The 24,153-nt window shown below is 37.3% G+C and overlaps 1 protein-coding gene across 3 annotated transcripts in view; it reads left to right on the top strand.

Annotated features, from left to right (window-relative positions):
• TSGA10 (testis specific 10) overlaps positions 1-24,153 on the top strand; it is a 136,423-nt gene that overhangs the window by 92,601 nt on the left and 19,669 nt on the right. For all 3 annotated transcript variants that reach the window (XM_075563216.1, XM_075563214.1, XM_075563215.1), the window contains exon 16: positions 9,258-9,467. In XM_075563216.1, coding sequence (XP_075419331.1) covers positions 9,258-9,467 — 210 coding nt within the window. The remainder of the gene's footprint in view (positions 1-9,257; positions 9,468-24,153) is intronic.

Below are 24,153 nucleotides of genomic sequence, written 5' to 3'. Positions count from 1 at the left end.
TCTGAGTACTGCTTGATTATAGATCCAAGCAAAATTAAGTCCTAGACAACTTCAATCTTTTTTCTATTTAACATGATGTTGTATACTGGTCCAGTTGTGAGCATTTAAAAAATTTTTTTTACACTGAGTTGTAATCCATAGTGAAAACTCTTGCCTTGATCTTCATCAATAGGTGATTTAAGTCCTCCTTGCTTTCTGTGTCATCCACCTTCCACAGGTTGTTAGTGAGCCTACTATCTCCTACCCTGATGCTAAGTTCTTCTTCATATAGTCTGTATAGTCATATAGCTTCTTGGATTATTATACAACATTGGCACACAACTTTCTCGAGATCCTCTTATTAGGTTGGAAAAAACTGCCTTTAGGTCTATGTACAGGTTCTACATGAGGAAAATCAATTGCTCTGTAATTTCTATTCTTTACAATGTTACCTACAAAATCAAATGCCTTTGCATAGTTAATAAAACACAGGTAAACATCTTTCTAGTATTTTTTCTTTTAACCAAGGTCCATATCATATTAATAAGATTATTGCTAATTCCATTTTCTTTTCTGAATCTGGCTCCAATTTCTGGCAGTTCTCTGTTGATGCACTGCTGTAACTGTTTTTAAATTATGTTCAACATATGGTTAAGAAAGAGCTTTCTATCAAGAAGTCATTATACATCAACAAAACATCCCAGCCCAATCCAACTCAAGTTCATATTTCCAATACTAGTACATAAGTTGCTCATAAGACTTATGAAGCCACACACAATGATGCTGAATGCAGGAATATCATTGGCTAGTTGGTGTAAAGTTCCGTGGATCCAATGGAGGTTGATCTAGCAGCTCTCTCAGAGAGAGGAGGTTTCCAGGACCCTCCTTATGAAAAGAGCACATTCACAAGGTGTGTTGATCTGGGTTGACTCGAGAAACAAATCCAGGGAGACTCGTGTATAAGAGAGAGTTTTATATCCAAGAGTAATTGTGTATCAAGAAAACATCCCAGCCCAGTCCAGATCAGGTCCGTAAGTCCAATATTACCCCATATATCCAATACCAGTTTATAAATTTTTCTTCAGACTCATGCAACACATGCACTGATGCCAAATGCAAGAAGATCACAGGCCTGTGGTTGGAGAGCCTTGTGGATCCAGTGACGGTGGAAGCATCTCAGTGCTGGTGTGGGTCTCCACGTGGCTCCTCCATCTCTAGGATTCTGGCTGGGGTCAGCATGACTCATGTCTTGTAAGCAGGAAGACAAAGCAGAGAGTGTTTCTAACCTCCAAGGAGGAAGACAGACAGGAGATCCCAGAATGCTCAGAAGAAAGCCATGTCCACACAGAGGCCTTATTGGCTATGACCTGGGTGACAGGCTAGACTCCACCCCTTCAGTCAAGTTGACAGGAGATTATGTAACTGCCATGCAAGGAGACACTATCAGGCTATGACTTGATTCACAGGCTAGATTCCACCCCTATACTTATATTTCTTCAAGTTGACATGAAATTATGTAATTATCACGTGAATATACTGCTTATACTTGTATATAAGCCAAGTTTTTCAGCACATTTTTAATGCAATTTTTGTGGTAAAATTAAGTGCCTCGACTGATATTTGGGTCATCTTATTCTTGAGTACATATGATACATTTTTTGTTATTTAGTAAATACTTAGGAGTAAAATTGTTGAATTGTATGGTATGTTTAACTTTATAAGAAACAATAGCACTATTTTCTAAAATGGTGATACTATTTGACATACACAATGTATGAGAATTCCAGTTGGTTTTTATTTTTCCAATACATGGTAATGTTCACAAATGTCTATGTTTTCCACATTGTAGTTTTTACCTTGCATTTCCTTCATGACTAACAATGTCTTTTCAAATGCTTTTCAAATGTTTATTGACCACTTTTATATATTCTAAATCTGTTCAAATCTATAGCTCATGGTTTGGTTGTTAATTGCCACGAGTCACTTCTGATCCATGTTGATTCTGTGAGTAGAACTGTTCCATAGGGGTTTCAAGGTTGTGACCTTTGGAAGCAGATCAGCAGGCCCTGGGTGGGGCAAACCACCAGCACGGAACTATTTGCACCACCTAGAGATGCATTGTATTGGCATATTTTTCTTGTTATTAACTTGTATGAAGTTACTTGAACATTGTAGATGTGGGTCCATTGTCAGGCATACGAGCTGTGAATATTTTCTTCTAGACATTGACATGCCTCTTCATTTTGCTAACAGAGTCTTTCTATGAGCAGAACATGGAGGTGAATTTAGAGGGATTCTGATTTATCAATTTTCTTCTAAAGTTTGTGCTTCTTGTTTCCTCTCTAACGAATCTCTGCATATTATCAACTTGTGTAGATTGTATTCTGTTTCTTCTAGAAATTTAATATATTAATGTTTCTTTATTTAGATCTAATAAAATTTGAATTAACATTTGTGTATAATGTAAAATAAAGGCTAATAATTATTATTCCACATGGATATGGAGTTTTTCAGAACATTTGTTGAAAACACTACCCTTTCACTATTGAAATATCTAGGCACCTTTGGCAAAATCAAACAATTATGCATATTTCAATGTGCATTTATTTTGGATCGCTTTTCTTTTTCACATGTCTATTTTTAGCCAGTATCACAGTGTCTGGATTGATTATTTATTTATAAATCATTTTATTAGGGGCTCATACAACTCTTATCACAATCCATACATACATCAATTGTGTAAAGCACATTTGTGCATTCATTGCCCTCATCATTCTCAAGTGGATTGACAATTTAATAGTAAGTGCTTTTGTCACTTACAGGTACAAACTATTAATGCAGTTGGCTGCTGAATGAGAGGTTGGGTTGATTTGAACTTCTCAAAAAATGCTTGGCAATCTACTTCTGAAAACTCAGCCATTGAAACCCCGTGGAACACAGTTTTATTCTCACACATGTAGAATCACGATAGAGTCAACTTGGCAACTTCTGGTTATAGACTAAGTCTTCCAATAAGTTAGGATAAGACCTCCAAATTTGTTTTTTTGCAAAATGTTTTGGCTAGCTTTGGTTATTTGAAATGTCATATGTACTTATAGTGATATTGTCATTTCTGAAGAAAAATGTTCACCCGAGTTTTGATTGGCATTTTTTTAATCAACAAAGCAATATAAGGACAGTTGAGATCTGAACCAACTTTCCCTCCCCCATCTGAACATTTTGAATATGTTAGGCCACTGCCTTCTAATCTCCATTGTTTCTGTCGAAATGTCAGCTGTTGATCTAACTGGGAGTCTCTTATAAATGATGAGTTGTTTTTTTCCTTCAGCTTTTAAGATTTGGATTTAGACTTCAGAACTGTTATGGTATTCTGTCTGTGGATCTCTTTATATGAACTTCTTTTGGTTGGGGTAGTACCAAATTATTTTATTTGAGGGATTAGTACAAAAGAAAAACTTAGGTGGATATTTTGATATAATTGATTGAAAGGTAAACCCAACATCCAAGCACCACAGAAGTCAGCCCTGCGGTGAGGGGAAGGCAGGCTAAAGATGAATTCTTTCCATCACTGCCTCTTAGGGTGTGCTTCTCAAAGAGATAAACGGCTAGGCCAGATTTAGGGGTCCCAGTCTTACACAACTTGATTATATAGCCACCCAACTATTTTCTGTATCACCTACTCATTTAGGTAATGTTTCTCAGTGAAGTAACACAAACGAGGGTTGCTCTTGTCCGTATTAGTTTGTGTAATTTCAGTAGGGACTGATTTATGCTGTTTTTCAAGTGTAATGCATATCCCATTACCTTCAGACCTCTCTCCCATTTACCATAGCCTGATTTGGCCACCTTATTGATTCTGCAGTTTCCTCCATTTCTAAACCTGTTTCCTCCTCTCATGAAATTAGTGAATGAAATATTTGATGAACTTCCAAGCCACATTGTCATGGTCAAAGTAGTAAAACGGGGGCACGTAGACGGAGGACAAGCAGAGCTCCCGGTTGCTCTGGCGTAGGCGATAGCCTGCGAGTGCCAGGTGTAGATGGATGTGTCTCGAGGGCACAGCATTGTGGCAAATGGCTGAGGTGAGGAGGCAGTAGCTGTGAGACCTTGGAGCAGAGGGCTTGGAGTGGTCCAATGGTGCTTTGAGGAGGTAGAAGAATGTTGGCTTTGAGCAGCCAGGTAGGAGGGCTCTTGAGTACCTAGCTCCATCCAAGCACTCTTGAACAAGAAAACAGTAGCAAAGCTGCAAAGAATATGTTGCCTCAGGGAGTTTCTTGACTGTGTAAGGTTTTATTCAAATAGTAAACGCTGATAGGTAAATATATATATATTTAAATACATTTTTGCACCTTTCTCTTTCCATCTGGCACTCTCATTAGTGTACGTGGGCACAGTTAATGATGCCCCACATTTCTCTGAAGCGCTCATTACTTATCTTTTTTCTATTTCTCAGATTGCATGAACTATATCTCAAGAGCATAAAGTGCAGCTTCTGCCCATTCAAAGCTACTGTTGAGCATGCTCAGTAAAATTTTTCATTTCAGGAATATCTTTTTAATGACTATTTCTGATATTTCTGTTTGATGAGATATTGCCATCATACCTTCCTTTACTAAGCATGTTTTCTTACGTTCCTTGGAGAGGTTCATAATGACTACTTTGAAGTCTGTTAAATCCAATATCGGATTTAAATAGAAGTTCTAACTGGCAAGTGTCTCTCTCCATTTGTTTGGTTTGTTTTCTCATGGATAGGCCTTATTTTTCTGTTTCCTTACATGTCTTACAATTTTTTTTGGAGATTGGGTTCTGGTGTCCACCCCATCCCTACCCCTCACCCCCACTGCACGCTCACTCTCCCCTTTCCTCCCCCACCCTTCTGCCCTTTGCTGCTTCCTCGTGTTACTCACTTCTTTACATGACTGATGACCGACAGGATTATTTTAGTGACTCCTTCCCCTTTCCCTGTCCCCACCTCCCCAACGCACACACAACGCAGAGCTTTAGATACTGGCTTTCAGACTGGGCAAGTGCAGTTACTCACCTAGAGAAATAACTACGGTTCCACCAAACCTCTTTGACCATTTATCTGGCCACACCTTGCCATTAAATTTCACCAATTGTTAATTGCTGCCTTATCGCTCCACTGTTTTCACTAATGACCTGGGCATAAATTACTTCATAGACTAATCTAATTAAATGTGGATTTCTGCTCTAGGATAGTTTTTGAGCTCCGTGTTGGAGCTTTCCACTGACCCCTGAAAGACTCTTCGTAACTGTCTCTCCTCCTGGTTCTGTCTCGTAAACTAGCTGATGCATGGAGTAATTTATATCTCTAAAGACTCTAACAGTGTGCTCTTAATTTCTTTTCACCACAACCTCCTTTGTTCTTGAGAGCATTCCTACAACTTCCTGATTTTGAAATTAAACATGCTATACCTATTCTTTTAGAATTGAATTGTGTCATAAATGAATTACATGCCAATTAAAAACGACGAAGCATGAAAAATTTAATCTGCATGCTTTACTAATCTAGTATTAAATCAATTTTCCTCATAAGCAATAAATGGACCTAAGAATATTTGAATATTGACCACAATACCTTCGTTAGTGTGTGCATTTCTTGCCCCCTTTTCACTCAATACAGAACAATCTTTCATGATCTCTCTATTTTAGTTCTACTTTTCTTTAAAATCCCAAAATAAGCCATTATTGTTATTTTTATTCATTCAATCAATTCTTATTTATATCTACCTGCATGTTTACTAGGAGCCTTGGTGGTACCATGGTAAAAGCACTGAACTGCTGAGCAGAAGGTTAGTGGTTAGAACCCACCAGCAGCTCCATGAGAGAGAAAGCTGTGGCAGTCTGCTTCTTTAAAGTTTAACAGCCTAGGGGCAGTTCTACTCTGTCCAGAGGACTCCCATGAATAGAAGCTAACACTACAACATTGGGTTTGTTTTTGGTTTGGTTTTTCAGGTTTACCTACCCTCACCTCCACACCCCCACCCCACCCCACCATTTACTCTCTCCTTCTAAATTCACTTTCCTTTTTTCAAAGTACTTCCTTTCAGCAAGGATCTGTAAAGTAATTAAGGTGCCCTGGTGGTCTAGTGGGTTATGGGTTTGGCAGCTAACTGCAAAGTTAGCAGTTTGAACCCACTAGCTGCTCTGAGGGAAAAGACCAGGCTTTCTGCTTCCATAAAGATGTACAGTTTATTAAACCCAAAGAGGGCAGTTCTTCTCTCCCCTGTAGGATCACGGTGAGTCAGAATCAAACTGATGGCCGTGAACTTGGTCTGTTTATTTATTTACTGGTGAGTCTAAAGTCAAATTCCTTTCTTCAAAGTACTTTCTTTTAGCAACAATCTGTGAGTTAAGTTTTTCAGTCTTTGTCTGAAGTTAGCTTTATTTTACTCTCATCATGAATATTAGTTTAGCTGTGTATAGAGTTCTAGGTTAAGAATTATTTTCTTTTAATATCTTTCAAAATAAACAGTTACATCTTTGTTGAGAAGTTTGTTCTGATTCTTATGGTTATTCTTTATAGGTTTGTCTTTCGTCATTGATTCCTTTTAAAGTCTCTCACTATAGTTTCACTATACATATCTATGGATGGATTCTCTTTTCTGGCTTTGGTTTTGTTGTACAAGGAGGCTTCAAAAAGTTCATGGGAAAAATGGAATGAAAAGGTAATGGAATTTTTCCACAAACTTTTGAAGTCCCCTGTACTTCTTCAGTCAGTGGATTCGTATCTTTCTTACCACTGAATATGCATGTAGGCAGTGTCTTGAACGAGAATATATATTTACTAAGTAATAAATGTTGTTTATGGGGTGGGTGGAGTGTTGTTTTGAAAAATAAACATGGGGTGGCTAGATAGAAGGTGGCTTGAAGAATCCATAAGAGAGTGAGAAAAGTGGGAGAGAGAATGTTAGCATTTAATTAATTGTAGCCACATACTAGCTGCCAGGAGCAATATTTGGCCCAAGCACAATGATTGTGAGCTCGTGCAGGACTCGGCAGCCTTTCTGATGGCCGAAGGTGGCTATGAATCCGAACCTCCTCCACAGCACCCAACACCAACCGGAGCAATAGCCAGTGCTTTGTAACTATAAAAGCACTTTCCATTTATTTGTTTGTTCTTAAGTTCTATTGGAGCCCTGGTTGTGTATTGTTTACTCTTTGGAATGTGATCCACATGGTTGGCAGTTCAAAACCACCTGCAGCTCCATGGGAGGAAGACCGGGCTTTCTACTCTGGCGAACAGTTACAGTCAGGGAAACCCACAGGGGGTCACTGAGTCAGCATTGACTCCATGGCAGTGAGTTTGGTGATTTGGAAGTTCTGTTAGTGTCACATTGTTGCAAACCAATACTTTTCTGTAGTCTATAGGACATTTAAACAAACGGGCAAGGGAAGTAGAATTATCTTGATATTTGAAAGGGTTATATTTTGAGGATCATAATGCTATCATATTACAATTTTAAAATATACACACATGGATAAGAAGAGGCTTCAAAAATCCATTCCATTTTCCACAAACTTTTCATTCCATTTTCATTCCATTTTCATTCCATTTTCCACAAACTTTTTGAAACCTATATATACACACATATAGTATATATATTTCAATATATACACGCCAAAATATATACAAAACATGTGTATATACATATATGTATATATTTAGAAGCATATAACTATGTATATTTATATGTTTATATATGTCTATATACACACACATATATATTAATATATACTTAAATATATACTTGAATACTTCAAAAATAAATACTATATATGCACACTGATATACAGATATATATATATATATATATATATATATATATGCTTTCAAATTTTAAGGTAATTCTGCTTCCCCTGCCCTTTTGTCAGAAAAAAAATGTTCTGTATAAGTGCCCTGTGACCTATTCATTCACTGCCAAGAAATCTGTGTTGACTTAAAGAGATCCTTTAGGACACCACAGAAAGTCTCCTGTGAGTTCCCAAGATTGTTACTCTTTTGGGGAGTATAAAGCCCCATCTTTTCCCATAGAGCGGGTGGTAGACCTTGAGGTTAGCAGCCTACTTTGCCACCAGCGCTACTTCTGCAACCTACAGAGAAGTACTTGTTTGCCATAATGTGACTCTAACAGAATGGAGGGACAAATATACTTGTGATATAATTACAAAGCACCAACTGTTGCTCCTGTTGCTGTTCGGTGCTGTCTAGTAGGTTCTGATCCATAGTGACCCTATGTACAATATATAGATTTGCATTGGGAAAATCTGCTGCAAGTTTGTAGTCTTCCAAAGCAAAGAGGACTAAGATATGCCTGACCCAATCTGTGGTATTTTCAGTCATATACATGTGAGAACTAGACAATGAATAAAAAAAAGACTGGAGAAGAACTGATGCATTTGAATTGTGGTGCCAGCAGATTGGACAAATCTGCCTTGGACTAAGTACCATGAGAATACTCTTTAGAAGCGAGGATGGTGAGAGTTTTCTTTTTTTCACGTATTTTGGGCATCTTCATCTGAGGGACCAGTCTATGGAGAAGGACATCATGCTTTGTAAAGTCGGAGGTCAGTGAAAAAGAGGAAACCCCTCAATGACATGGACTGACACAGAGTCTGTAATAATGGGCTCAAACCCAGCAATGATTGTGAAACTGCTGCTGGACCAGAAAGTATTTTGTCCTATTGCACATAGAGCTGCTATTCGTTGGAACCAACTTGCAGCACTCAGCAACCAAGTGCCTGTGTGCCTGCGTGTGTATGAGCGTGTGCTTAATTTATGCTCACCCTTAACAGTTTCCCTCTAGAGATACTAATAAGAGAGTTATCAGTCCACATTTTGTGATATTGATTGTTATAAAAGTAGTTTTGTGAATGAGACAATAGGTAACCTTTTGCCTTTAACAAGATTTTTACTTAGACAAATTTGAAATTGTGGCAAATATGGTTAACACTATAGAACTAATGCATATATCTCAACTAACTTTGGGGATGGAAACTTTTTAAGTGGGATGACATACTTTTAAAAGGAAATTAAAAAGAATAATCAGTTGACCACCCTGCTCAAATTTATAGAACTCTCAGGACTGAACTTATCTTTCCTGAGTGTTTTATGCATACTATTATTAACTAGAACTACTAAAAAGCTTTGTTGTCTGAGTGCACTATCATTAAAAGATTTAACCCACTTTGCTTTTCATGTTGCAACTGTTTTCAAATTCATATGCTTATATAAAATAATCATCTTGCATTTGCAGCACTTAAATGCAGAAAGGTCTTACAAGTCCCAGATTTGCACGTTACACAAGTCTGTTGTAAAGATGGAAGAGGAGCTTCAGAAGGTTCAGTTTGAAAAAGTGTCTGCACTTGCAGATTTGTCTTCCACAAGGGAACTCTGCATTAAACTGGACTCAAGCAAAGAACTTCTTAATCGGCAGCTGATTGCTAAAGATCAAGAAATTGAAATGGTATGTAACACATATTTCAAGGTTTGTAAAAAGTTCCTTATTAAACTGCCAATTGCTACAGCTTTAGAGAAACACCATTTTTATAAAGCATCACATTCAGCCATGTCTTCCAACTTCTTATTTTAAAGTCCAAAGATTAATTTATGACAACTGTGTTCCAAGAACATAGCAGAAACTCTACCTTTGAGCATGTGCTTTGCATTTTCTTTTAGCCAGGGGGATTGTAAAACACACTGACATAGCAATTAGAGAACTATGTTCTGGCTTTCACAGTTAAATTGTAACTCTAATGCTGTTCTGTTAAACTAAATCTTCATTGTTTAGTAATTGACTGGTGTTCTTCAAACCTATGATCCAGGTGGTTGTATCTACTGTATGCCTGACATTGCGCTTGCCTCTGGGAAAATCACGTTCAAAGGGTACAACCCCATCAAAGACCTCCCAGCAGTGACACACAAATAATTTTAGATGACTCTTTTACTGAAGTGTAGGGATTCCTATTGGCCTAGAGGTATATTAGGGAGAAGTTCACAAGGAGATCCTACTGAACTCAGATGTGATGAGGCAGGAAACAACAGAATAGGCAAGGGTACAGAGGTCTAGGACAGTAAGGGTTCATTCTTAAGTAAATGGTAAGTAATTGACAGTTGAAGAAACTGGCTAAAGATAATCTGGAGAAATAGGTGGAGCCCAAACGTTAAGAATATATGTATAGCAGTTGTGTTGTGTAATTGAAATACCAGCAAATTTAATTGTGCTTACCAAACCCTCTTATATTTTAATTTATTATGTATTAGAAACCACTGCTAGTATTTCAGTGAAGTGGTACATATCAGAATTCTCGGTCTTTACATTTATATATATTTTTATTTTAGCAAGAACTTTTAAATGATGAAAGTAACTCATGAACAGATGCTCATTATAAACATTCAAACAATACTTTTTATTTTTTATTTAGACACATTTTTAACTCCATATTTTCAAATGGGAAAAGTAATATATGTTATCATTACAAGTGAAACAATATTGTTATTACAGAACTGTAAAAATAATAATACACCATGACTAAATCTATTCCAACAATCATCCTTAAGATTTAAAATCATTACCTTTGATAGGAGTATATATGAAGTTTGGTCCATATTATTTTTGATATTTTAAAGATGATTAGTCCCAAGATTTGTCACTTTAATTAACTGTTTCCTATTCTCATAGTGCTTTAAAATATTCATATCAATTTAAATTTATGCCCTATAAATTATTTATATATATGTATCTTTATATAAGTAATATTGAGTTCAAAGATAATTTTATTATCTTGATTTTGAGATAATTGTAGTTTCACATGCAATTGTAATAATAATAAGTAATATCATGTATTTTTTACCTGCTTTTCTTCAGTAATAGCATTTTCCAAAATTGAACTATAATGTCACAATCAGGATCTTCCTTTTCAATATAGTAAAAAGATAATCACTCCCAGGAGGATTCCTCATGTTGTCTGTTTGTAGTTCCCCTTTCATTCTCCCTCAAATCTTCTTTAATCTCTGGCAACTACTAATCTGTTTTCTATTTTACAATTTTATTATTTCAAAACAATTACATAAATAAAGTCATATAATATGTTTGAGGTTGGTATTTTTTACTCAATATATCTCTGGAGACCAAATCTAGGCTGTTGCATGTATTGATAATTTGTTCCTTTTCATTGCTGAGCAGTATTCCTTACTATTGGTATTTCATGATTTGTTTAGCCATTCATCCATGGGAAATACCTGTATTGTTTTCAGTTTCTATATATTCAAATAAAACTACTATAAACAATCATGTACAGGTTTTTGCAAGAAAATAAATATTTGTTTCTCTATAAATACCCAGGAGTGAAATGTTTGAGTTATATGGTAGTTGCGTGATTCAGTTTTCAAATGAACTTCCGTATAACCCCAAGCTATGAACTCCAATACAACTACCGGATAACCTCCAAGTGTCACTCTGAGGCATTCATATAGCCCTCTTCAGAGTAGTGGGAAACAAGGCTGTTACTCTGAGGACTAAGGCACCCGATCCGACCATGGCATTTCCCATTGCCTCACATACACACGCAAGTTGGACTTGAATATAGAACACTGAAGAAGACCCTGGGTTTGAATTGTGGTGCTGATGAAGACTTGAAGGCACCCGGGCTGCTAGCAAGATGCTCTGTGTTGGAAGAAGTATGGTCAACATGCTCCTCAGAGGCAAGGATGGCAGGACTTCAGCTTACAACTCTGGACATGTTGTCAAGAGAGACCAGTCCCTGGAGAAGGACAGCAAAGGAGTTGAAAGCCCTCAAGGAGCTGGATGGATGCTGTAGCAGCACAATGGGATCAGCCATAGGAACGGTCATGAGGATGGTGCAGGACTATGCAGTGGTTCGTTCCGTCGTATATAGGGTTAACGATGGGTCAGAGCCAGCTCAATGGCACCTAACAATAATATAATTCATTTAAAAAAGAAATTAGCAAAAATATCCCAAATATTTTGGGAAATGGTACAGTGTCTGTATCATATTGTATTCCCACCAGTAATATGTGATTCAGTTTCTCGGCATCCTTGCAAACGTTTGTTGCTGTCAGTATTTTTTAATTTAGTCATTCTGTATGTGTATTGTGTTGTTTTTATTAAGTGCCATCAAGTCAGTTCCAATTCATAAGAGCCCCTTACAAAACAGAAAGAAACCCTGCGCAGTCCTGTGCCAATCTCACAATTACTCCTAAGCTCGAGCCCGTTGTTGCAGCCACTGTGTCCATCCTTCTCCCTGAGGGCCTTTTTCTCTTTCCTTCCACCTTTCCACGTTTGATGATCTTTTCCAGGGACTAGTCTCTCCTGACAAAGTGTAATACGAGTCGTCTTAAGGCTATCCATAGTTTGTTATTGTCCACACAGTCGAATGCCTTTCCATAGTCAATGAAATACAAGTAAACATCTTTCTGGTGTTCTCTGCTTTGAGTCAACATCTGTCTGACACCCGCAGTGATATCCCTTGTTCCATGTCCTCTTCCGAATCCAGCCTGAACTTCTGGCAGTTCCCTTCAACCATTCTTGTTCAACCATGATCTGAAGTAGAATTTCATTTGCGTGTGACATCCTTAATATTGTTCTATAGTTGAGCATTCTGTTGGGACACCTTTCTTTGGAATCGGCACACAAACGGATCTCTTCCAGTCAGTTGGCCAAGTAATTGTATTCCAAGTTTCCTGGCTTAGGTAAATGAATATGCTTCCAGGGCTTCACGGGTTTGCTGAAACCTTTCCGTTGGCATCCCATCAAGTCCTGGAGCCTTGTTTGCGGCTAATGCTCTCAGTGCAGCCTGCACTTCTTCCTTCAGTGCCATCGGTTCATGCTCATATGCTACCTTTTGAAGTTGAGTGTCAACCGGTTCTTTCTGGCACTGTGGCTCTGTGCATTCTTTCCATCTTCTTTTGATGCTTCATGCATCGTTCAATATACATATTTTCTCTCTTTAAAAAAAAATCATTTTGGGGGGAGCTCATACAGCTCTCATCACAATCCATACATATATCCATTGTGTCAAGCACATTTGTACACTTGTTGCCATCATCACCTTCAAAATATTCTCCCTCCATCTGAACCTCTGGCATCAGCTCCTCAGTTGTTTCCCTCTTCCCCACCCTCCTCCCCTCCCTCATGAACCCTTGATAATTCATAATTTTTTTCACATCCACACTGGCTGATGTCTCCCTTCACCCACTTTTCTGCTATCTCCCTCCCCTGGGAGGGAGCTATAGGTAGATCATTGTGATCGGTTCCCTCTCTCTCCCCCCTACACTCTTGGCATTGCCACTCCCACCACTGGTCTCCAGGGATTTATCTGTCCTGGATTCCCTGTGTTTCTAGCTCTTATCTGTACCCATGTACATGCTTTGGCATAGCTAGATTTGTAAGTTAGAATTGGCATCATGATCATGAGAGGAAGGAAGTATTAAATAACTAGAGGGAAGTTGTATGCTTCATCAGTACTATACTGTACCCTGACTGGCTTGTCTCTTCCTTATGACCCTTCTATAAGAGATTGTCTGTCCAGTTGTCTATTTAAAGACAGGATTTGTGTCTCCACTCTGCACTCCCCCTCATTCACACTGATAGCATCATTCAATATTTTGCTCATAGAATCTTTCAAGATTGCAATTCGAGGTTTGAACTTTTTCTTGAGTGTTTTCAATTTCAGATATGCTTAGCAAATATCCTTCCTTTTGGTTTGCTAAGTCTGTCTTTGCACATTTCATTAAATTTGCCTTTGTCTTCTTGCACTGCCCTTTGAAATGTTCTTTTCCTTAAATTGAATACTTTCATTGAGGGTCTTACATCTCTTATCACAATCCATACATTCATTCATTGTGTTGAGAACATTTGTACTGTTGCCATCATCATTTCAAAGCATTTTCTTTCTACTTGAGCCCTTGGTATCAGCTTCTCATTTTTCCCCTCCCTCACTTTCCTTCCCTCATGAGCCCTTGATAAGTTATAGATAATTATTTTCATATCTTACATCGTCATCTGTCACCCTTCACCCACTTTTCTGTTGTTCGTCCCCCTGTCGATCCTTGTGATCAAGAAATGTTCTATTCAACTCTGTCTTCATCCTCTCTTTCATTTGCTTTAGCTACTCTACAGTTAATAGCAAATTTCAGAGTCTTTTCTGACACCCACTATAATATTCTCTTTCATTCCTGTCTTTTTAGTGACCGTTTGCTTTCTTCATGAATGGTGGTCTCGATGTCCACCCACAGCCCATCAGGTCTTTCAGTGGGTCAAATCGGTTCTTGAGATGCTTTCAAAATCCAAGAGGGATAGACTCACGATTGTATTTTGGCTCTTGTGCACTTGTTTTATTTTCTTCAGCTTTATCCTGAACTTACATAGGAGGAATTGGTGGTCTGCTCCAGAGTCAGCCCCTGCTTTGGTTTTAGCTGCTGATATCGAGCTTCTTCATTGTGTGTTCCCACAGGTGTACTCAATTTGATTTCTGTGAACTCCATTTGTGGAAGTCCATGTGTGTAGTCACCTTTTGTGCTGTTGACCAAGGGTATTTGCTATGAACAAGTTGTTGGTTTTGCAAGATTCTATCATGTGATTTCCAGCTTCCTTTCTATCACCAAGTCCATATTTTCCAACTACTGTTCCTTCCTCTTGGTTTCCAACTTTTGCATTCCAATCACCAAGAACTATCAGTGCATCTTGATTGCATGTTCAATCAATGTCTGACTAGAGTCATTGGTAGAATTCTTCAATTTATTTTCTTTTTTTCTTCTTTTAAATCATTTGACTGGGGCTCGTGGTTGGTGCATAACTTGGACTAATAGTTACATTGACTGAACTTCCTTGACGGCGGAGAGAGATGACGCTCTCACAGACAGCAGTGCACTTTATAATGGACTTTCCGTGTTCTTTTTGACAATGTGTGTAGTGCTGTGTTACGTATTGTGATTGTAGTTTGTACTTTACTGTGAACAATAAAGTTGAGTACCTTTTCATGTGTTTACTTGTCATCTGCACATCTTCTTCAGTGATGTGTCTTCCTATTACTTGTCTGTGTTCCAATTGGATCGTTTGTCTTTTTAAGGTTTTATTTGAGATTTCTTTGTGTATTCCACATACCTAGTCCTTTATTAGATATGTTGATTATAAATGTTTTCCCTCACTATGTGGATTATCTTTCACCTTCTTAACAGAATCTTTCACAGAGCAAAAAAGTTTTATCTTGATGAAGTTCAATATATTGTTTTCTTTCATAGATTATACTTGTGGTGTTAAGTCTATGAATTCTTTGTGTAGCTTTTATAGTTTTATCTGTCACATGTAATTATTCATTTTGAGTTAATTTTTGTATGAAGTGTGAGATATAGATTCTTATCAAGGTTTTGTTTTGTTTGCTTTTGTATTTCTAATGGCTCTAGTTCTTTCTTCAGTTGAATTGATTTTATACTTTTGTCAAAAATAAACTTAATATATCTGAGTGAGTTTATTTGGGGTTCTCTGATGTTTTGAATGGATCTATGGGACCATTCCTCTGCCAGTACCACAGAGTATGGACCTCTGTAGCTTGTAGTAAGTCTTCAAGTCAGATAGACATTTATTTTATTTCATCTTCTTTTTCAAATTTATTTTAGCTTTTCTAGGTCTTTTGACTCTCGTGTAAATTCTAGAGTAATTTTGTCTGTCTAAAAGTATATTGCTATTGTTTTCATAGGACTTATGGTAAAACTGGTATATGAATTTGAGAAGAATTGACATATCTACTATCTTGATGCTTCTAATCTGTGAACATAGTATATCCTTCCTTTATTTAGATCTTTGATTTCTCTCATTCATGCTATGTAGTTTGATTCAATTTACACTTATTTCTTTCTTTTAGTTTTACTAATATCGATTATCGGTGTACTCTAATTTTTTTAGTATCTATATTTTCATTATTAGTCTACGGAAATAGACAGGAGTTTCGAGTGTCTCATAGTCTGTGGCCTCACTAAACTCACTTATTAGTGCTAGAGGTTTTTCTGTAGACGCCATCAGATGGTTAACATAGACCGTCATGCTATGCTATCTTCAAATGTGGACAGCTTTATTGTTTCCTTTATTGCGCTATCTAGAACTTCCAGCACTTCATTGAATAAGAATGGTGAGGTGGGACATTTGTTCCTTGTTCCATATCTTAGAGAGACACCATTCAGTCTTTCCCCATTAAGAATAATCTGTCTACAGGTTTCTTTGTAGATGTTCTTTATCAAGTTGAATAAGTTAAATTCTATTCTTGTGTTTCAGAAAGCTTTTCTGTATGAGTTGGTGTTGAATTTTAATAAATTATTTTTTCTTACTTTAGTTAACATAAACTTTTTTTTTCATTAGCTTGTTGATACAATGAATTATAAAGATTGATCTTCCTAATGTTGAATAGCATTTCATCTCTGGAATCACTCAAGTAGTTTTACATGCGAGAGGACAGGGTAAAGGAAAAAGATTATATCTCCTTAATTTCCTATAAAAATGATACAAAATACTAGAATCAGGGATTCTGGAACCTCTTTTTTAACTGAGTTTTCTTTTTTAAAAGGTTCTATTGAGATGCAGTTCACATACGAGGAAGTACCCCCTGAAAACATGTGAAAAACTCTGCTGGGCAGAGCATTCATAGTATACACATTTTTCCTGCTAGGTGAGCATCGAGGAACTCTCTTTGAGTTAGCGCACCCAGTGGTGGCACCTGGAAAGGTTCTCTCTGGTTATAGATTTTTAAATTTTTTTTTGTAGAAGCAGTTTTGCTCAAACTCTTTTTTTTTTTTTTGTGATGGCCGGTTTTAGAGAATAGTGTGTGGCTGTGAATTTTTTGTTTCCTGCTCATGAAAAATACCGCAGAACTGTTGTGATGTTGAACATAGCTTTCAAGGGCAACACTTTGGGGAAAACTCAAGTGTATGAGTGGTTTTCTCATTTCAAAAAGGACGAAATGTTGATTAATGACAAACCTCATTGATGTCGGTCAACTTCCTGAATGGACAAAAATGTCAACTCATGGTGCATTTGGAATTTGTTCCACCAGGTCAGACTGTTAATCAAGCTTTCTATTTGCAGGTTCCGAAAAGATTGCGTTACAGTGACAAAAAAGGCCAGATTTGTGGCACATGGGGGGCTGGTTTTGCCACCACCACAATGAACCTGCTCACACAGCCATCTCAGTGCACCAGTTTTGGGTAAAAACAGCTCGCCTCTCTTGCCATACACCTCACTTCATGCAACTTCTTTCTGTTTCCAAGAATGAAGAGAGACATGAAAGGACAGTGAGTTTATGGCATATAAGAGGTGAAAAAACAAACAGACAAAATAAAAACGAGAGAGGTGCTGTTAGCCATCCAAACACCTATGTTTGGAAAATGACTCCCAGAATGGAATTGCAGATTGACACATGTATTAAATGTAATGGAGAGTATGTTGAAGGTGATGAGGTTGTTTAAAAATTTTATATACAGAGCTTTTGGGGAAAAATCTATTGTTTTTTGGTTTTTGATACCTCTTGTCAGCACAGCTAAGAAGAAGCTTTCTGGGGTTAGACCAAGGATCTGGAAAATTAAAAACCAAAAGAAACAAACAAAACCTCCAGACCCACTGCCATAGAGACCTTCCCATTTCAGGCGTAGATGTATATCTAACAACTACCTGTGCAAAGGACTTAAATTTACTTGGATCAAACTGTGATGCTATCGATGTCCCCGTGGTTTTTTCAAAAACAATAGAGCAATAAGTTATCAATTAGTGAAAATAAACAGTGGATTATGATTCCAATAGAGCCAGATATCTAGAAACTTTAGTTGGAGTTTGTGGACATTTAAGATGGTCAAAGAAAATCCTACTAAATCGACTGCCATCCTGAGGAGCAGGGTTAGTGTGACTGGACGTGCGTCCATGAGATGAGGGGAAGGGGACCAGGATGACTGCATATGCCTTGAAGAGCAACATCAGAGATTATACATTGTAAGAGAAATAAACTCATTGGAAATAGTCCAGCCATGCCACTAAAGAAAAAAGGAAACAGGCAACATGCACAACAAACAAGCAGTATTTACAACCAGCCCAGGGTCAGGTAATCAATATTCAGAGTTGCTACAATACATTATACAAAACATCCAATTTTCAACAACAACCAAAACATTTGACATGCAAAGAAATTGTGAAGTGTGAGCTATCTATAGGAAAAATAAAGCAAGCAAAATAAACTGCCTTTGAGAGGGCCCGGATCTTGGACCCAGCAGACTTCAAAACAGATGTATCTAAATGTTATTAAAGGAAACCACATTAAAAGAAGCAGGAGAAATCACAATGACAATACCTATTAAGAGTATTAAAATATATAGAAATTATTAGAGGTAAATGGAAATTGTGAACTTGAAAAGTAAAATAAATGAAATTGTGTTAGAGGGTCTCAACAGTAGGTTTGTGTTTGCAGAAGAAAAAAAATCAACAACCATGAAGTTAGATAGATAAATAGAGATGACATAATCTGAAGAACAGGGGGGAAAAACCCCAATTTTAAAAACCTTTAATTCCACATGCCTTCTTTGTGCTGCTCTTCTATGTTATAGTCACTGCAATACAATTATATATATATGAAGGTATTTACATACAATACCTTTTAAAATCAATTAAGAAAAGAAGAAATATACAATTATATGGTCTTTTATAATTTATTATTAGAATGTCAAAGAAATTTGACATGCCAGTAAGCATGCCAATCTTCATCTTTCTTTTCTTTTTTTGCCAATATACATCGTAAGGTAGTATACCAGTAAAACAAGAGCGAGAGAGAGAGAGAAAGAGGAAGGAATACAAAATTACTCAAAGAAAAAAATGACAGAAACTATCCCAAATTTGCTGAAAAATTTTGTGTACATATCTAAATTTCAATGAATTATAATTATAGTCAACATAAAAGATTCAATCCAGGCACATCGTTGACACAATGTTGAAAACCAAAGAGAAAAAAAACCCCATTAAAGCGACAAGAGAAAAAAATAATTTGTCATGTAAAAAATAACTTCAGTAAAAATAACAATTAACTTCTCATCAGAAACAACAGATACCATAAGGCAGTGGGTTTACATATTCAAAATACCGAAAGAAAACTTTGTTGGATGAGAATTTCCTGAGTATTTTCAGATAAAAATAGAATTTGTTGCCATCAAATACGTTTTACACAAAATATCACAAGAAATGCTTCAAGCTAAAAACAAATGACACTGGTCAGTATTTTGAATAGACACACACACCCAAAACAAAGAACACCAGTAAATGTAATGAGGAAATAATAAAAAACAACTTTAAAGTCAGTTGTATAATATGATGAGCATATATACTTGTATTGTTGGGATTTAATTTATAGAAATGTAATATATATATGAAAATAATAGCACAAAGAAGAAGGTGAAAGCAAAGTGTATATCAATAAGATAATGACATCAAATAGTGTCTTCGTTACCTATTGCTACCACAACAGAAATACCACAAGTAGGTGGCTTTAAAGAGAGAAATTTATTTCCCCACAGTTCTGGAGGTTAGAAGTTCAAATCAGGGCATCGACTCTAAGGGAGAATTGCTCCTTGGCGGTAGGCCATTGGCATTCCTAGTATTTGTGTTCCCCATTGTGTGTCTTTGAGGATATTCTTCTTTCCTTGTAACTCAGGGGAAATTAGGTTTAAGCCTACCCTGCTCTAGGATGACCTAATTAATATAAGAAAACATCCTCTTTCCAAACAGTGTCATACTTACAGGCGTGGGGGTTAGGATGTCAACACATATTTTGGGGAACACCATTCAGTCCCTAACAGATGGAAACATAAATCTACATGAAGGTATTAAGAAAGCCAGGCATAGTTTATAAGAAGTTTAATACAAGACACTCTGTAACTCCATTTGCTCTCTTTCTTCTATCAATGTCATCAAAATACATACAATTTTAAAGTATTATAACTGTGAAGGTGTGATATGTAGAGATGTAACATGTAAACGTGAATAGCACTAAAAAGAGGGTTACATAGCACTAAATAGGAATAGCATTTCTCTATTTTACTGGCACTAGACTATCCAAAAATAATCAGTGGAGATGTCAATACCCCACTTTCAATAATAGGTACATTAACAAGAAAGCTTTGGACATCACTCTAAACAGATTAGACCTTACAAATCTATTGAAAACTTAACCAAACAATAGTAGTCTATTACTCATAGAAACTTCTCCAGAATAGACCATAACTCATGGTAGGCCATAAAATAAACCTCAGTAGGTTTCTAAAGATTGAAATAATATAAAGTATGTCCTCCAACCACCATAGACTTATATGAACAATCAATAAAAGAAGTTAATTATGAAAATTCACAAGTATGTGGAAATTAAACAACACACACCAGCAAACCAAAGCAGGCAATCCAAAGGAAAAATGAAATATTTTGAAATTAGTGAAGATGAAAACAATAAAGTGATAAATGCTAATAAAACTATAAAGCTATAAAATACAATAAAATATAAAGTTCGGCTAAGGCAGTTTTTAGAGTAATTGTATATTTAGTCTTTAGTTGTAAACAACTATATGTGTATCTATATCTATATATCTATATGTATATCTATATGTATATCTCTATATGTATATCTATATCTATATGTATATTCAACAAGTCACTAGTCAAACCTTTCACCTTTGGACACTAAAAAGGGGAGCATGTGAAATGTAATGTCCGGGGAAGGAAAGCAATAACAGAGTAGAATGTAATGAAATCAAGAATAGAAATAAGCAAAGGGAGAAAAAAACTTCATTCTATGTGAAATTAGTAGTAAACTAGTAGTACAAAATTAGTAGTAAAACTTTAGCTAGACTGACACAGGAAAAGAGGAGAGAGAGAAAAAAATCCCAATTGCTAAAATTATGAATGAAAGAAGGTAAATCACTAACTTTATAGAAAATGAAGGAATGATACCTACTTTGGACATTTTATCAGGAGCGGCCAGTCTCTGGAGAAGGACCTTATGCTCGCTGAAATAGAGACTCAGACAGAGAAGGAAGACTTTCAATGAGACAGACTGGCCACTGTGGACTCAAACATGTCATTTCCCGTGAGGATGGCACAGGACTGGGCGCTGTTTTGTTCCTTGCACATATAGGATTACTATGTTTTGGAACCAAGTTGACGGCACCTAACAGCAGCTACAATGTAAAGGAATAGCATGAATAACTGCATGGCAAAATGAGATAATTAGATACAATCAACAAATTCACAGAAGCATCTTAACTAGTGCAATGGACTTAAGAATAGAAAATCTGACTCAATCAATATCAGAGGTTGAATTGGAAATTTTAAAACTACCATAAAGAAAAGTGGCCATATGACCTGTAGTCAATTTCTCCAATGTTTAGAGGTGAATTAATGAAAAATGTTAATGAACTCTCCCCTGCCAAAAAAAAAATAGAAGAGAAGAGGGCACTTCCTAACCCACTTAATGAAGTCAGGATCATCCTGATGCCCAAACCAGACAAAGGCATCAAAAAGAAAGAAAACTAATTGCAGACTAACATGCTGTGGACATAAATGTAAACATTACCAGGAAAATACTAGAAAATGTAGTCCAGTAACATGAAGTGAGACGCGTTCTAGAAATAGGAAGTTGGTTTAACACAGAAAAATTTATGAATGCAATATACCATATCAGTAGAACAAAGAACAAATACCACAATTATTTGTTGGTATTCCAACGGGACAATCTTGATAGAATTTCCCAAAGGCCACAGAATAGTTTAAGAAAAAGGAACACTGCATTATTGGTGAGAAAAAGGCTAGGAAATTTGCCCTGAGGATTTTTTTCCCCCACACAATGCACCTGTTCATTTTGGGGGACACAGAGGGCTGCTCTGAGTATTTCAGTGGGAAACCCTACTCCACTCACCCGGCAGCCCCATCTTGCTCTTTTAGACTTCTTTTTATTTCCAAAAGGCAGACAAATCTAAAAGACCATGATTGGGTCTCTCGAGGATGCCAAAATGGCCATTTTGACTTGGTGCGTGCTTAACGGTTCATGAATCAGCGAGAAGCATCTGTTCTCAAGTGCTTGCAGGCTGCCCTGTAAGCACAACTGCTGGTCCTCTCCCAGCCGGGGCAAAGGAGAACGAAAGAAACCAAAGACTCAAGATCTGGGGGAACTGTTGTCCTGAGAGATCCTTTCCACTGGGGACTGAAACGCCTTAATGGAGCGAGACCAAACAGGCACCCTTTGCCCCAAACATAGATGGATTGCCAAGGATGGGCAGAGGAAGCAAAATGCACGTGAGGAGAACGCTGATAGTTTGTGGCAGAGAACAAACAGCAACTAGTGTCACAGAACACTGTGTACATGAATTATTGGATGGAAACCAATGTACTGTGTAAACCTTTACCTAAAGCACAATAAAATGCCGGGGGCAGGAAATGCTTCCTTTTTTAATTCCTGCCTGCAAAGTAAGAAGCCCTGTTGGCACAGTGGCCAGGAGTTGGGATGCTAACTGAAAAGTCAACAGTCTGAACTCACCAGACTCCCGTAAAGAATCGCAGACCCACAGGCGTAGCTCTTCTCTGTCCTATGGCGTCGCTTGGAGTCAGAAATGACTTCATAGCAGGGAGCTGAGCTTGCAAGGTGTGTGAGCCTGCCCATCAACAAACCAATACATTTGCTAGTTTGACGGAGGAGAGCAGTGCGGTTCAACGACAAAACATTTCCCCCCTGGATGCATGTTTAGCAACATCGGTATATATTTATAAGTTTTTTATTATTATGACTTGAGGGTGAGCACTGCTGGATTTTAGTGGGTAAGAAGCCAGGGATGTGCTTAACATTCTATAGTATTTATGACCGCTCCTACCAAACAATTATACAATTTGAAATGGCAACAATTTCAAGGTTAAGAAACTCCTGGCTAGAAATAGCATCATGCTCTATTTTTTTAAACATATTCTTACTAATTAGTTGTGTTTCTTTTTTCTCCCCAACAGTTTTATTGGCATATAACTCACATATCATACAATTTAATGGTTTAGTCACATCAAGAAGAGTTATGCAATCATCACCACAATCAGTTTTAGAGCATTTTCTTTATCTTGTACTCATCATTGCTAGCTCCTCCTTTCCCCCCAACTTTCCCTGCCAAAACCCCAAGGAACCGTCAGTCCAGTTACTGTCTCTATAGACTTACCTATCCTGGATTTCAAATACAGAAAGACACTAAAAAACTAACAAGAATAACAAAGTAAAACAGATTTTTTTAAACCTCAATAGGAAAGAAAGCAGAAAATATTACAAGCTAGAACAAATTTAAATGGATCTCAAGGAAGATCAAGTGATAAGGTGCTAAATGTTAACCTAACTGCATCTGCAACAATCCACTTTCCAATGCGCTTTGCATGCTGGCAAGGCTGTTCACATCCCTGGTCCATGGTCAGAGGGGATGCACCAGGAGCTTCACCCACATGTATTTTACTTCATTTAAAAAAATTGAAATAGCTTTAAAATGGGTCTCAGGACAGGTCAAATGATAAGCGATTACATTTTGACCTAACTACATCTGCCCTGTCTGACAGCAGGGCTCGCCACAGCCCTCAGCTGGGGTCACAGGGAATTTACTGGAAGCTCAATCCACATGTGGGCCCTGCGAATGGATTTGGGTCTTCCACTGTCATCCATAATCTTCTCCAAACTAGGTGTTCACAATTTAAACTCATGCCATTTTCTCCTTTAGATTTGGTTATGCTATTTTTAATCCTTGCATCACACAGGCTGGTGTGCTTCTTCCGTGTGGACTTAGTTGCCACCTCATTTAGATGGCTGCTTGTTTGAAACCAAGCCTTTAAGACGCAGATGCAAGTCTTTCTGATAGCTGGATGCCATAGTTCCTGCATTACTCTGTGCTACAGCACCCGTGCCTTCAGCGATCTCGTCATGAGTTCAAGCACCAAACAGCTCCATGTCATAAGAATCCATTGTTCTTTGTCAGAGAAAATATACAGGAGTAATCACTGAGAATGTCAGTCACAGGTTTGCTGGAATAATACATATCTTTATAAAGCATATAGGACTTTGGTGTAGCAAGACCATGCTTGTCTGCCTACCAACAGTTTT

This window comes from Tenrec ecaudatus, chromosome 11 (assembly GCF_050624435.1).
Source record: "Tenrec ecaudatus isolate mTenEca1 chromosome 11, mTenEca1.hap1, whole genome shotgun sequence".
Taxonomy (NCBI): Eukaryota; Metazoa; Chordata; class Mammalia; order Afrosoricida; family Tenrecidae; genus Tenrec; species Tenrec ecaudatus.
The sequence above is the reverse complement of the archived record's forward strand: the minus strand, read 5'-3'. Positions and strand labels throughout refer to the sequence as shown.